General features: G+C 40.5%; 1 protein-coding gene across 2 annotated transcripts in view; it reads left to right on the forward strand.

Moving 5' to 3' along the window:
• Positions 1 to 16392, forward strand: part of ESYT2 (extended synaptotagmin 2) — a 220161-nt gene that overhangs the window by 134438 nt on the left and 69331 nt on the right. For both annotated transcript variants that reach the window (XM_073629929.1, XM_073629930.1), the window contains exon 7: positions 12907 to 12962. In XM_073629929.1, the coding sequence (XP_073486030.1) occupies positions 12907 to 12962 (56 nt within the window). The remainder of the gene's footprint in view (positions 1 to 12906; positions 12963 to 16392) is intronic.

Below are 16392 nucleotides of genomic sequence, written 5' to 3' on the forward strand. Positions count from 1 at the left end.
GGCTATTGAAACTGTAAGGAAACATCTGAAATGCAATAAGACTCTTGACAAATGGAATTTAAAGTATAACTAAAAGCAAAACTTTTTAGTTTTGGATAGTGCAAGGGGATTAAAACACCTGTTAATTTTTATTGCTTTCTGTGCCCCCTGTTAGGTAGATTCACCCTCTCTATTTGTCCTGTTTATCATCAAAAGTGAAAGTAGGTGAAAATCCCAAATTTTGGTTTGTCCCCTGAAAAGTAATAGAGGGGAAATCTTCCAATGGGAACACTAGTTCTGGTGACCCGGAGGTCCCCAAGGAATCTCCTTAATTTGCAGCGATTTCCTCTCACTTTCTATTTTGGCTATGGGACAGGAAGTGAAGGGAAATCTCCACAGTGGGACACAGATCTGACAGAGGCTATAACCCTTCCTTACTCTATCCAAAATAAAATAAAAAGTTTTGCCTATAGTTTTACTTTAAGCCAGACCAAAGTATGTTAATTTCTGGACCGTTATCTCAACACTACCCATTTCATAATGGCTGTGCTATGGAATCACCAGTATCTCCTGTTGTAGATAACCTGTACATGGAGAATTATAGAAATGAGTCTTGATCCCTTTTAGGAACTCAGCGGTGAGGACATGTCCTGGATCCACGGGAAGCCAGGATTTTGGGGACACTTCCATGGTATCCAGGACAGTTAGGGCTAGGTATGTATCCCCAATATAGGCAGTGAGTGCAAATTGAACCTCATCCCCCTTGGGGCCCATGTGCACCACATGCATGATACACCGCCAATTCACCATCGGCAACTGGGCTGCAGATGTCTAGTCAATGTAACTTCAGCCAACGTACAAGGAAAGGGTACTGGGCAAATGACCGGAGAACCCATTGTTTGCTGCTTTATAATTAAGCCCGTAAAGCAGACCATACACATTAGAATCTCATTGTACAGTCTTGTGTACACTGTCTGTGTAAGTGCAAAAGCCATAGCTGAATGGATACCGATTGAACTAGTTAGCTTGCCTCTCTCCCTATTTAGCAGTTAGACATTTTAGCCTTCCAGCTCATATATTAACGTGAGGGAATCCTCAACACGACCTCAGTCTGTGCCCCCGATATATCATGTATTAAAGTACATTTCTAGCTTGCTGTAGAGTCTAAAACTGTGTATGTAGACTGCCAGCCCTTTGTAGATTTATCAACAGGAAAACATGACAGTTAGTGAGGGTGGCAGTGTGCCATGAAAGGGTTTCAGGCCACAGCATGCTGTACACAAACCTACAAGAGCGTTATCAGTGATAGTCGCGTGCTGGTCTTGTTGGTAGAACGGATGTGACTTCTCTTATATGACCACAGATGTTTCTTATTATATGAATGAGTTGGCATATGAAAGATTAGGGTGTGTGCTGACACATCGAAGTATCTTGCAGGACTTAATTCTCATAAAAGGACATGATGTAGAACAAGCTCCGATCGAAGCTAGTTTATGTTTTACATTTCTAAGAAAGGATTGACTTATACTTCCTGATGAAATGGTCTTCCAGTATCTGGGGAATTTCTGAATGTTTCATTTTGCTCAAAATTATTGTCCCATAAAGTAAACACGGCTTAAAAAAATGTTTTCTGTGAAAGAAAGCTCTTACTGTTGTACACATGTGGAAGAATGAAAACAACAATAGGTCCTCTATAGTTATTCCTCCCCAGCATGTTATAGGCATCAAACATTAACCAATCGAATTTTCATGTGTCAGCCATGATGATGTATTGGGCCCTTTCAGACGGGGTGGATCAGTGGGATATCGCTCCGTTGATCTCCGCTGAGCCGGCGGATGACAGGTTCGTCTCTGCTCACTGAGCGGGAAGGAACCTGTCAAAGCCCCACTGATCTCTATGGGGAGATCAGACAAAAGCGGACAGCATGTGCGTTTTTATAAGATCTCATCCGGTCCACCAAGAAGGATGGCAGACGTATCGCCATACGTCTGTCTTGAGCGGTTCAGATGGAGGACACATCTCTGCTGACATCTGCCTGCCCATAGGAGTCAATGGATGGCCCCCTCGGAATCTGCCTGAAAAACGGACAGGATGATCCGACTTATCATGTGAAGGGACCTTAAGGTCCGAAAAAGACTCAACATGTCCTTCAATAACCTCAAAGCAAGTTCAGTGCAAACAAGGGTTTAACGCCACAATCCCTGCGTTCATTGTGCAGTTCCGCATGTGAGTTTACGCGCTTTTGTAATTTGTTTCCAGTACATTTTTAGGCCTTATTTTTTTATTTTGTTTTTTAATTGCATTTACATGCTTTTGCGGTGCGTTCTGGTATGTATACATGTGTAAAAAATGCACCATGTGCTACATTTTTAAAATGCACAGGAAAGCACCACAATGGTGTAAACTTAGCTCATTGAAGTGCATTCATGTTTTTTGCATAGGCATTCACACTGCATTTACAAATGGGGTTAAACCAGCCCTTAAGCCTTTCTAAGCCCACCTAATAAGCCTGCAAATAACACACTTCCCACCCCTTGATATATTGATTTCTCCACTGTATCTCTAGAAGGAGCCATGATTATCACACATGCTGGATTTCAAGCATTTCTTCCTTTGTTCTTCATTACATTAAAAGGAGAAAAGGTTGTGGGACTTTTTCTCCTTTTAATACATTACCAGGGATGGAGGCAGACGAACTTACCCACTCATTGCCTGTGGTGGGCGCTTCACTCAGAGGCAGAACTGGGATCTAAACAAGGTTCTGACGGGAGGAGAGAGAGATCGGCTGTTCCTAGTGATCAGGAACAGTCATCTCTCTCTCTACTCCCTGTTGGTCCACTCCCCCCCCCACAGTTAGAAACACCTTCTCCCCCCTTCTTCATTACATGATGGATTGATGGGACTAGTAGTTTACATGAGAAAGATCAGGAGGTTTGTGCTTTCTTTAAAGGTTCTCGGGAAATGATGAGGACACTATTTCTGGCAAGATCAACTGGTATTCCACCCCCCCCCCCCCCCCCCCCCCCCCCACAGTTAGAAGCACCTCCCTAGGGAACACTTGACCCTTTGATCGCCCCCTAGTGTTAATCCCTTTCCTACCAGTGTCATTTATACAGTGATCAGTGCATTTTTATAGCACTGGTCACCTGGACTTAGGGTCAGATTTCTCCACCGCAATGTCAGTCCCGCTAAAAATTGTAGAAGTCCCTAAATCGATCCCCTTTGGCGCAAACCAATCAATATACGTTTATTGGGATTTTTTACCGAATACATATTGGCCTAAACTGATGAATAAATTTGTTTTTTACACTTTTGTTTGGTATATGTATTATAGCAAAAAGTAAAAAATTATGTGTTTTTTTTTCAAAATTGTCACTCTTTTTTTGTTTATAGCGCAAAAAATAAAAACCGCTGAGGTGATCAAATACCACCAAAAGAAGGCTCTATGGGGGGGAAAAAAAAGGACGTCAATTTTATTTGGGTACAGCGTCGCATGGCCGCGCAATTGTCAGTTAAAGCGACGCAGTGCCATATCGCAAAAAATGGCCTGGTCATTAAGGGGGTAAAACCTTCCGGGGCTGAAGTGATTAAATATGCTGTATTCAGGGGATTTTGGTTTAGAGACTAATGAGCGTTGAATCTTTTATTAGAAACTCTTGACTGTTATTGATCTGTTTAGATCTCTGTTCTTTAGTTGAATGAAACCTTTCCTAATAGAAACAGTAATGCTTGATAGGTTTACTTCTCATTCTGCAAATGCTGACCATCCTGCTTTCCCTTATGGTTACTCATGCAATACTTTGTCACTTATCTGGAACAAGAATGCATATAAGGTTGCCTGGCTTTAGATATGTATATACTGCATGTTTCAGGTCAGTGACTCAAACCTTACTGAACCCAGCCGGTCATTGTACTAGACAGACAATTTGCATCTGGAAAAGGCAGCCCCAATGTGTCAATCTTGTCATTTTTTTTAAATTGTACTAAAACATGTTTTGTATATTTAACTTTTTACGACTGGCCAACCAATGAGTGCAGTGGCAAAAGGGTGGGCTTTAATGCCCACGCTCCACCTATATGCGTCACTGGGCGGCTGATGTTTGTGCTGAGAGCATGCTTGCTGCGTACACCGAACACAAAGACTGAGCTGTCAAAGACCACTCTGGGTCTAGACTAAAGTTCGGTAGCCAGCGAGATCAATGATTCTTCCCGCCCCTAGGTGTACACAACTATTTAAAGGTGCTCTGGGGATGGTGGGAAGGGTTAAAGAGATTTTATGCTGGCAGTATATCAGTGTCATATACTAAAACTGTAATCTATATACCTCAGTAATGCAGTACTTAGTTACTTGAACCCCTAAGTACCATGAAAATGTAACAAAAAACACAAGAAAAATCTACACTCACCGGCCACTTTATTAGGTACACCTTGCTAGTACCGGGTTGGACCCCCTTCTGCCTTCAGAACTGCCTTAATTCTTCATGGAATGGATTCAACAAGGTGTTGGAAACATTCCTCAGAGATTTTGGTCCATATTGACATGATAGCATCACACAGTTGCTGCAGATTTGTCATCTGCACATTCATGATGCGAATCTCCCATTCTACCACATCCCAAAGGTGCTCTATTGTATTGAGATCTGGTTACTATGGAGGCCACTGGAGTACAGTGACCTCATTGTCATGTTCAAGAAACCAGTTTGAGATGATTTGAGCTTTGTGATATGGTGCATTATCCTGCTGGAAGTAGCCATCAGAAGATGTGTACATTGTAGTCATAAAGGGATGGACATGGTCAGCAACAATACTCAGGTAGGCCGTGGCGTTTAAACAATGCTCAATTGGTACTAATGGGCCCAAAGTGTGCCAAGAAAATATCCCCCACACCATTACATCACCACCAGCCTGAACTGTTGATACAAGGCAGGATGGATCTATGCTTTCATGTTGTTTATGCCAAATTCTGACCCTATCATCTGAATGTTGCAGCTGAAATCAAGACTCCTCAGACCAGGGACTGTTTTTCCAATCTTCTATTGTACAATTTTGGTGAGCCTGTGCGAGTTGTAGCCTCAGTTTCCTGTTCTTAGCTGGCAACAGTGGCCCCCGGTGTGGACTCCTGCTGCTGTAGCCCATCTTCTTCAAGGTTCGATGTGTTGTGCATTCAGAGATAGTATTCTGCATACCTTGGTTGTAACGAGTGGTTATTTGAGTTACTGTTGCCTTTCTATCATCTCAAAACAGTCTGCCCAATCTCCTCTGACATCAACAAGACATTTTTATCCACACAACTGCCGCTCACTGGATATTTTCTCTTTTTCGGACCATTCTCTGTAAACCCCAGAGATGGTTGTGTGTGAAAATCCCAATAGATCAGTAGTTTGTGAAATACTCAGACCAGCCAGTCTGGCACCAACAACCATGCCACGTTCAAAGTCACTTAAATCCCCTTTCTTCCATGTGAGTTTCTGCCATGTGATTGACAGATTAGCAATTTTTATTACCAAGCAATTGAACAGGTATACCTAATAAAGTGGCCGATGAGTGTACAGTGCCTTAAAGTATTCATACCCCTTGAAATTTTCCACATTGTGTCATGTTACAACCAAAAACCTAAATGTATTTTATTGGGATTTTATGTGATAGACCAACACAAAGTGGCACATAATTGTGAAGTGGAAGATGATAAATAGTTTTCAAAATATTTTACAAATAAATATCTGAAAAATTTGTATTCTGTCCCCCTGAGTCAATACTTTGTAGAACCACCTTTCGCTGCAATTACAGCTGCAAGTCTTTTTTGGAATGTCTCTACCAGCTTTGCACATCTAGAGAGTGACATTTTTGCCCATTCTTCTTTGCAAAATAGCTCAAGCTCTATCAGATTGAATGGAGAGGGTCTGTGAACAGCAATTTTCAAGTCTTGCCACAGATTCTTAATTGGATTTAGGTCTGGACTTTGACTGGGCCATTCTAACACATGAATATGCTTTGATCTAAACCATTCCATTGTAGCTCTGGCTTTATGTCTAGGGTTGTTGGCCTGCTGGAAGGTGAACCTCCACCCCAGTCTTCTAAGATTTTTTTTTTCTAAGATTGCCCTGTATTTGACTCTATGTTCCAATAACCCTGACCAGCTTCTCTGTCCCTGCTTAAGAAAAGTATCCCCGCAACATGATGTTGCCACCACCATGTTTCACGGTGGGGGTGGTGTGTTCAGAGTGATGTGCAGTGTTAGTTTTCCCCCACACATAGCGTTTTGCTTTTATGCCAAAAAGTTCAATTTTGGTCTCATCTGACCAGAGCACCTTCTTCCACATGGGATAAAGAGAATAATACCATGCTGATGCCCCAAAGTAATGGTGTAGCAGCCAGCACAACAATAAACAAATTGTGAGTATAGTGGAAAAAATAAGTGTAGCGCTGATAAGTGAAAAATACCTATGAACTCAAAGTGCTAATATGCAATGCACCTGGTTAATGCTAACCAGGTGGTCATAACTCCTAATGACATAAATGTGATATTGCTGAATCAATAAAAATGATAATTATACAGTGGGGATGGAAAGTAATCAGACCCCCTTAAATTTTTCACTCTTTGTTATATTGCAGCCATTTGCTAAAATCATTTAAGTTCATTTTTTTCCTCATTAATGTACACACAGCACCCCACATTGACAGAAAAACACAGAATTGTTGACATTTTTGCAGATTTATTAAAAAAGAAAAACTGAAATATCACATGGTCCTAAGTATTCAGACCCTTTGCTGTGACACTCATATATTTAATTCAGGTGCTGTCCATTTCTTCTGATCATCCTTGAGATGGTTCTACACCTTCATTTGAGTCCATCTGTGTTTGATTATACTGCTTGGACTTGATTAGGAAAGCCCCACACCTGTCTATATAAGACCTTACAGCTCACAGTGCATGTCAGAGCAAATGAGAATCATGAGGTCAAAGGAACTGCCTGAAGAGCTCAGAGACAGAATTGTGGCAAGGCACAGATCTGGCCAAGGTTACAAAAAAATTCTGCTGCACTTAAGGTTCCTAAGAGCACAGTGGCCTCCATAATCCTTAAATGGAAGACGTTTGGGACGACCAGAACCATTTCTAGAGCTGGCCGTCCGGCCAAACTGAGCTGTCGGGGGAGAAGAGCCTTGGTGAGAGAGGTAAAGAAGAACCCAAAGATCACTGTGGCTGAGCTCCAGAGATGCAGTCTGGGAGATGGGAGAAAGTTGTAGAAAGTCAACCATCACTGCAGCCCTCCACCCATTGGGGCTTTATGGCAGAGTGGCCCGACAGAAGCCTCTCCTCAGTGCAGGACACATGAAGGCCTGCATGGAGTTTGCTAAAAAAAACACCTGAAGGACTCCAAGATGGTGATAAATAAGATTCTAAGCGGTATGTGTGGAGAAAACCAGGCACTGCTCATCACCTGTCCAATACAGTCCCAACAGTGAAGCATGGTGGTGGCAGCATCATGCTGTGGGGGTGTTTTTCAGCTGCAGGGACAGGATAACTGGTTGCAATCGAGGGAAAGATGAATGCGGCCAAGTACAGGGATATTCTGGACGAAAACCTTCTCCAGAGTGCTCAGGACCTCAGACTGGGCCGAAGGTTTACCTTCCAACAAGACAATGACACTAAGCACACAGCTAAAATAACGAAGGAGTGGCTTCACAACAACTCCGTGACTGTTCTTGAATATTCCAGCCAGAGCCCTGACTTAAACCCAATTGAGCATCTTTGGAGAGACCTAAAAATGGCTGTTCACCAACGCTTACCATCCAACCTGACAGAACTGGAGAGGATCTGCAAAGAGGAATGGCAGAGGATCCCCAAATCCAGGTCTGAAAAACTTGTTGCATCTTTCCCAAAAAGACTCATGGCTGTATTAGATCAAAAGGGTGCTTCTACTAAATACTGCGCAAAGGGTCTGAATACTTAGGACCATGTGATATTTCAGTTTTTCTTTTTTAACAAATCTGCAAAAATGTCAACAATTCTGTGTTTTTCTGTCAATATGGGGTGCTGTGTGTACATTAATGAGGAAAAAATGAACTTAAATGATATTAACAAATGGCTGCAATATAACAAAGAGTGAAAGGAAGAAGAAAGGAAAACGGTGGGTCAAAAAATCGTGAAATGAAAAATTAGTATGAATAGTTCATATAGTGATCCAAGGAAAGAAAAGTGAGATCCCAATGCCAGCAAGGATGGTCACATGAAGTGGGAAGATATCCACCACTGATTAGGCGAAGGCATACCAGAGCATGTGGACTCAACAAGGCATATGCCCAATGAGCCAATCGAGCTGGAGGTGTACCCACACCAATGAAGAGAGCTTCCACGCCACTCTGTAGGGGCCACGATAGAAGGTGGTCCCTCAAGTCGCATGGCGGCTGGATCTTGATAGGTCAGCAACGGTGGACCACCATCTGTTTTTGGCTGTTCTCAGCTGGCGGAGGGGAAGCAGCAGCACACTGAGTTTCCCAGTGAATGGCTGTGCAGCGGGGGCGTGTCAGGACAAGTCTGATCATTGGAGGAGAGCACACTGACCACGTTGTGCACTCCTGTGTGGTTGGTTTTTAATAGGAAAGCAGAGGGACTGGCAGGAACACCAGGGATTTCACATAAAGGAAGCAATACAAAGAGAACAAGAGTCTTTCTCATACTAGTACCTGGTACAGCAGACGCATATCAGGAATATGAAGTGTTGGGGTAACAAGGTATATTAGTTTAATTTACACTGAGTGTTAACATTAGATGTGGCAGCTAATTGTGAGGGTTTTTTGAACGGTAATTAACTATTCTCCACAGGTGGCAGTAATCTTAGGCACAGAGTGAGGAGAGAAATAATTAGTGGAACTGTAATCTGTTATTGCCTGCCTGGGTTTGGTGGTCAATGCTTGTGAAGGCATCTGGTGGCCTCTGACAAGCTTTTGCGTGGGGTGGGGAAGGTGTAGGGTGTTTTTTCAGCTTTTTCAGAAAAAATAAAAAAAGTGAACTATCAGACAAATGATCCTCCCATTTTTTTTTTGCATGCTAGTCTCCATATTGAAAATGAAGAGGTTACTAAAGTACGAAAATTCTCGTACGATAGAATAAAAATTTGGAAGTGATATAATATTGTAATTGTATTGTATTTTCGGATGAAAACTGTACTGATTAAATAAAATCATACGATCTGGTATCGTACAAGAAAAATTCTTGTGTTTGTCCCTTTGGATAATTTCGGATGAAAGCTGTGTACCAACGATCAGGTATTTGTATGATGGCTTCGACATCTGTATGTTTTGTATGATTTTCTGATCGTGTGTGCGTGCCTTAAGGAACACCAAGAGTAAAATAAACAGGCTGCTGCTTCTGACCTCTTTTTTTAAAATGCTAGTAGCCTTTGGTACTTCTTGAGTCTTGAGCCGCTTACCTGGAACAGACATGAAGCAAGTCATTTTGGCTTCTCCCTTTACCTTTAAGCCTATTTTTGACACTTGTTGCTTTCAAGTTAAAATCAGTATTGTTTGCTAGAAAATTACTTAGGACCCCCAAACATATATATATATATATATATATATATATATATATATATATATACATACATATTTTTTAGCAAAGACCCTAGAGAATAACATGGTGGTCGTTGCAATATTTTGTCACACGGTATTTGTGCAGCGGTCTTTCAAACGCAGGTTTTTTGTTTTTTTTTTAAAATACACTTTTTTGAATAAAAAAATAAGAAAACCGTAAAGTTAGCCCAATTGTTTTGCATATGAAAAGATGATGTTACATCGAGTAAATAAATACCTAACATGTTACGCTTTAAAATTGCACGCACTCATGATATGGTGACAAACTACAGTACTTCAAAATCTTCAAAGGCGACGTTAAAAATCTTTAACGGTTACCTGTTTAGGCCTCATATACACTGCTGCTGCTAAACGGATATTTAGGAGCAGTTGGGCATTTTTTTTCAACTGCTCCTGAACTCTCCTCTGCAGTCGTTTCTAGGCAGTTGAGTTTAGAGGCTTTTTTTGGAACGCAAAAAAATGGGTTCAGAAGCTGAGTTTAGAGGCATTTCAAGTGCCAAACGCTTCTAAATGCGGTAACTCATGTTTAGCCGCATTTCGTTTACAGGCGTTTTAAATTTTTGGCTATTTAAAAAAAAAAAATGATTCTAAATGCAAATGCGGCAAAACGGACGGTTTAAATGTGGGTTACTATCTGTCAAGTTAAATCGTTCAGGAGAGGTTGTAAAAACGTCCCGTGTACATGAAGCCTTATGCCCTGTACACACGGTCGGATTTTCCGACGGAAAATGTGTGATAGGACCTTGTTGTCGGAAATTCCGACCGTGTGTGGGCTCCATCACACATTTTCTATCGGAATTTCCGATGCACAAAATTTGAGAGCTTGCTATAAAATTTTCCGACAACAAAATCCGTTGTCAGAAATTCTGATCGTGTGTACACAAATCCGACGCACAAAGTGCCACGCATGCTCAGAATAAATTAAGAGAGGAAAGCTATTGGCTACTGCCCCGTTTATAGTCCCGACGTACGTGTTTTACCTTACTGCGTTTAGAACGATCGGATTTTCCGACAACTTTGTGTGACCGTGTGTATGCAAGACAAGTTTGAGCCAACATCCGTCGGAAAAAATCCATGGATTTTGTTGTCGGAATGTCCGATCAATGTCCGACCGTGTGTACAGGGCATTACAGAGGAGGTCTTTTGCTAGAATTTTTGCTCTCGCTCTAACATTCGTGGCGATACCTTACACGTGTGATTTGAACACAGTTTACATTTGCGGGCGCGACTTACATAAGCGGTGTCTTTGGTGCATGAGCTCACGGGGACAGAGGTGCTTTAAATTTTTTTTTTTTTTTAATTCTCTGATTTATTTTCTTTTTTTATTTAACAAAAAAAAATCTGATCACTTTTATTGCTGCAGGAAGGAATGTAGACATCCCTTGTGACAGTAATAAGCAGTGACAGGTACTCTTTATGGATAGATCGGGGGTCTAATATTGTGTGCAAATAGTGAACGTGATGTCCACAGAAAAAGAAGAGATCAAACATGTGAATGAGTCCAAGTCCATAGATGGATTGTCATGGCATCATTATGACATCAAAGAGTAAAAATAGATATATAGAAAAGTTGCAAGTAGATAATCCACCACCAATTGGATGAAGGCTTACCGGAGGGCTTGGACTCAAACGGGCATATGCCTCAACAGAGCTTGTGGTAAAGTACCCCAAGAAATATGGGCATCCGTGTAGACGACCTCTGGCGGGAAGTCTGGTATCCCTATGGTCTTGCCGATAACTCTCCAGGTTGGTAACCCACAGAATGGTTAAATGAGGAGCAAGATGGATACACTCTCCCGTGTGGTATGGTTAAGAAGGAAAAAAATAGAGGGCCATGTAGTGTAATTTCATTAAGAAAAAGAGGTAATTATTGAATAAAAAGGAACACTCACATTTTGTGAAGATAAAAAATGCTTTAGTAAAATTAATGCAATGGCATCAGCAGAGCCTGTTTTGTCTGAGACACCCAATAATCGCCCCAGATGTCTCATTAGACAAAACGCGCCGGGACGGGCTCTGCTGATGCCATTGCATCAATTTTACTAAAGCACTTTTTATCTTCACAATGTGAGTGTTCATTTTTATTCAACAAATACCCCTTTTTCTTAACGGAATCACACTGTGGCCCTCTATTTTTTTCCTTCTTAACCATACCACACAGGAGAGTGTATCCATCTTTCTCCATGTTTAACCGTTCTGTGGGTTACCAACCTGGAGCGTTATCGGCAAGACCATAGGAATACCTGACTCCCAGCCAGAGGTCGTCTACACGGATGCCCATATTTCTTGGGGTACTTCACCACAAGCTCTGTTGACTCATCAGGCATATGCCCGTTTGAGTCCAAGCCCTCCAGTAAGCCTTCATCCAATTGGTGGTGGATTATCTACTTGCAACTTTTCTATATGATGCCATGACAATCCATCTGTGGACATCACGTTCACTTTTTGCACACAATATTTTTGTATTGTTGATTTACTTGTTAGGTGTTAAGTTCCTTCATGGGATCTATTACACACATTTGTTGTTTGTTTGATTTTATGACCAAAGTTTTTTCTCACATGCTGATTATACGTTTATCACTTAATCACTATTTAATTTTAGTTCATTCTGAAATTGTTTATTAACGCTGCACTTTTATTTGTTTCTACCAGTGATTTCACTGGCTGCATGTACAGTAAATATCTCCTAAACAGTGCAAGTTTAGGAGATATTTACACTACCTATGGGTAAGCTTTATTATAGGCTTGCCTATTAAATGTCAGAGATGAAAGTTTACTTCAACTTTAATGTTCCATCTATGTACATTTTTGTTTTTGGATATTAAGGTTAAATTGTGTTTGAGTGCAAAAAAATGCATATTATTTACTTAACCTATGGTCTTCATGAAGATATGCTGAGGTTTTCCATTTCTCAGCTCTCCACTTCCAACGCCCAGCTACTCTTTCATCCCACCCACCTACAAAAAATTTCTAGGGAGAACACTGCGCATCCATCCATGTCCACCTTTGCTCAGTGGCTCTAACAGAGCATGATTTTCAAGAATGGGGTAGAAATGAATGCCCTTCACCTTGTGCCAGTGCTCTGACCTACAGAGACAGTTGCCAAGTCCAAAAACTGGGTGTTGGGCAGTAAAATCACCTACCCAGGTAAGCGCCAACAATGTACTTACCCAGAATGGACTCCTACAATATTGATGGGTATACCTTGCTGTTGTCATAGGCTATTAGTAGAAACTGTTACTTTACCCTGATTGGGCAAGTGACAATGTATTTTTAAGTGAAGTCCATGGCTGTTTAGTCTGCAGAGAATTTTAAGTATCTACTTGTCTTTTCAGCTCCTGGACATCAACTGGACAGGACTAACAAATCTTTTGGACATTCCTGGATTGAAGTGAGTACAAACTTAAAAGTGTTTTTTCACCCTCACCTAAAATCTTTTTTATTGACCTTAACCACCTCCCGCTCTATTGTAATAACAATACATCATATGACATCCTCCCAGTTGCGTACCTCGTGTGTGCCCTAGGGGCTATGCAATAGCACGATCTGCTACCCACTGTGTCTTCTGGACACAGTGGAACATAGATCATTTTACTAGGTCGCTGTGAAACAATTCCTTATACGTACAGTGATCATCGCTGTAATAAGCAATAATAGTGAAAAAAAAATTAAATCCTATTCACCTCTCCCAGAGAAGTACACTTTGGTGATACTGTACTGCTCTGGTGACAGTATGTAAAATAAAAAAAAAAAAAGGTTAAACATTTTAAAAAAAAAATGTATAATGTGGATTCAGTGTCCCTGATCACCACTACACCAGTCATATGGTGTTGCTGTACTGCTCTTGTGACAATATGTTAGAAAAAAAAAAAAAAATTGTGAAAAAAAAAAATATCCATTTCCAAAAACATTGTGACAAAAAAATTGCAACTTCAAAAAAACTTCCCATGTATCTTACTAAACACACTGGGGGTCTACTTTCCAAAAAGGAGTTATTTTGGGAATATTTGTATCATGGCATTTTAGGGCCTCAAGATAGGCCATCAGTACAACAGGATTGATCAGTTTTCAAATGCATATACCATAGATTGTAGGCTCTCTAACTTGTACACAGAGTAAATAATATACACTGATTTGGATTATTTTTACCAAAGAAATGTAGCAGAATATGTTTTGGCCTAAATTTATGAAGAAGGATTGTTTATTTGCAAAATTATAAGAAAAACATTTTATTTTTTATTTTTTTCTTATTTATATTTTAAATTTAAAAAACAATTTAAAAACCCAGCAGTGATTAAATACCATGAAAAGAGCCCCACTATGGCATAACCCCCAGCTTAAGGAAATAGCTAAAGTGCCGGATGGAGTGTGCTGGGCAGCATATGGGGTTAAGTATGCACATCAGCTGTTCAGAGATGGATTCTTTAGATCATTTACAGATCTGAAAGCTGAGTACGCCATCCCCAACACTTTCTTCTTCCGATACCTCCAACTACGTCATGCCGTAATGGCTCAATATAGTAGGGGTAAAATAACGCTCTCCCCTCTACAATGAAAAAAATGATTGTTGAAGAAGATCATGTAAAAATGTTCTCTAGAGATTACTCGGCTCTGCTGTCATCCTCTACCCCTAGGGTGGAGAGGGTGGCGGCACAGTGGAGGTTGGATATACCATCCCTTGGGGAGGAGACCTGGCTGGAGGTGTTGGATACAATGGTGACCTCAATGATCTCGGCTAGAGATAAACTGCTTCAGTTCAATTATTTACACAGAATTTACTATACACCAGAACGATTACACAAAATGGGTAGGAGGGAATCCCCGGAATGTCCCCGTTGCAATGCAGAGGTGGGGAGTTTCTTTCATATGGTGTGGCAGTGCCCTCGGGTAGTGTCATACTGGAGGACAATCCTCACTTATATGGAGGAGAGGCTTGAGCTTCCAAACATATATTCCCTGGCCAGGTGTCTCCTTGGGGATCTGGAGGAGGAAGAATTGCCCACATCACAGAAGACCCTTCTGAGAATAGTATTTTGTTATGCTAAGAAAGCACTGGCTTTAAAATGGAAAAACTCAGACCCTCCCTCCTTACAAGACTGGTTAAAATTGGTTAATAATGCCATACCAATGTATAAGCTTACATATCAAGCCAGAGGTAGCACTAAAAAGTTTGACAAAGTCTGGGGAAAATGTATTAAAAATATTTCTGGAGATATTGAAGTGTAAAAGCCTTATTATAATTGACAATGACAGGATGACAAAAGTGACAATTACATAGGAGGTGACTGAACAAATGCCGTATGTGAAACAGGGATAGGATGCGCAAAACTGGGGAATAAGAAAGAAACATGGTTATTTTTTAGGATAAAAATGGTTTACATGTATATTAGCAGTTCTATGATCTAAATAAATGTTAATAGTCTGTAATGTAACTTCATGTTATTGTATGAAAAACTGTAATGTGATATGGACATGTAACACTTTGTGAATTTCAATAAATTTACCCTTTAAAAAAAAAAATGCCATGAAAAGAGAGCTCTATCTGTCTAAAAAAAAAAAAAAAAAAAAAAATATATATATATATATATATATATATATATATATATTATATAATATAAAAATTTCATTTGGGTGCAGTGTCCCGTTTTGAAGTGATTAAACACAAGAACATCAGAAGGGAGGCATAAAGTCTCCAGAATGTGCAAGGAAAATATTTGCTCAGTTGCCTGTGGTGTAAGAAGTGAGCTGAAATCCAGCATTAACAGGGTTAATAAGGCAGTTTAGCGCATATAAATCATATGTATGTTTAGTAATCCCTATCAGCCAGATTTCATCACCTTTCATCAGTTTATAGCAGCCAAAATGGTGAAAGATGATTGTTGATTGTTTGCTATGGATTACTGCACACTGCTTTTTCCAGTGTTATGGTGTCTTAGCAACATAAAGATCAGTAAATGAAGAAAATGCAACCATTATTTAGGGAAAACATGGAGGCTACATTTTGTGATAATCTGGTCTAAGTAATTTGAGTCACTGACCCAGATCAAGTATGCAGATAAGGAACTTTTTCCGACTTTCCTGTTTCGCATATTTGTTTTGGGTCAGTGACTCAAAGTATTGAAGCCAGAGGGTCAGAAAAATAACCAGGCAGCTAGTTTTTTCAGAAGCAGGTCAGCATTGTTAGACAGATTTACTTTAAAGTGGGTAATAATCTCTGCAAAGTAAAGCGAAATCTTATCTTCGGCTCTTTCCAGACAAGCGTTCTGATCTGATCTGTCAGTTTATTTTTTTTGCAGATCTGAACTAAAGCTCCATGTTTGTCTATGGGCAGGTGGATATAAATGGCAGTACATCTGTTTACATCCACCTACCACAGACTGATTTATTATTATTATTATTATTATTATTATTATTATTATTATTATACAGGATTTATATAGTGCCGACAGTTTACGCAGCGCTTTACAACATTAGGGCAGACAGTACAAGTACAATACAATTCAATACAGGAGGAATCAGAGAGCCCTGCTCGTTAGAGCTTACAATCTAGGAGGGAGGGTCAAGTTATACAAAAGGGTAATAGCTGTGGGGGATGAGCTAATGGAGAAAATAGTGCAGTTGTTAGATGGAGGCAGGATAGGCTTCTCTGAAGAGGAAAGTTTTCAGGGAAGTGGATAAATTTGGAGACAGTCTGACAGATTGGGGTAGGGAATTCCAGAGGATGGGCGAGGCTCGGGAGAAGTCCTGGAGGTGGATATGGGAGGAGGTGATGAGGGAGCTAGAGAGCAGGAGGTCTTGGGAGGAACGGAGATGGCGATTAG

This window comes from Aquarana catesbeiana, linkage group LG05 (assembly GCF_042186555.1).
Source record: "Aquarana catesbeiana isolate 2022-GZ linkage group LG05, ASM4218655v1, whole genome shotgun sequence".
NCBI classification, from domain to species: Eukaryota; Metazoa; Chordata; class Amphibia; order Anura; family Ranidae; genus Aquarana; species Aquarana catesbeiana.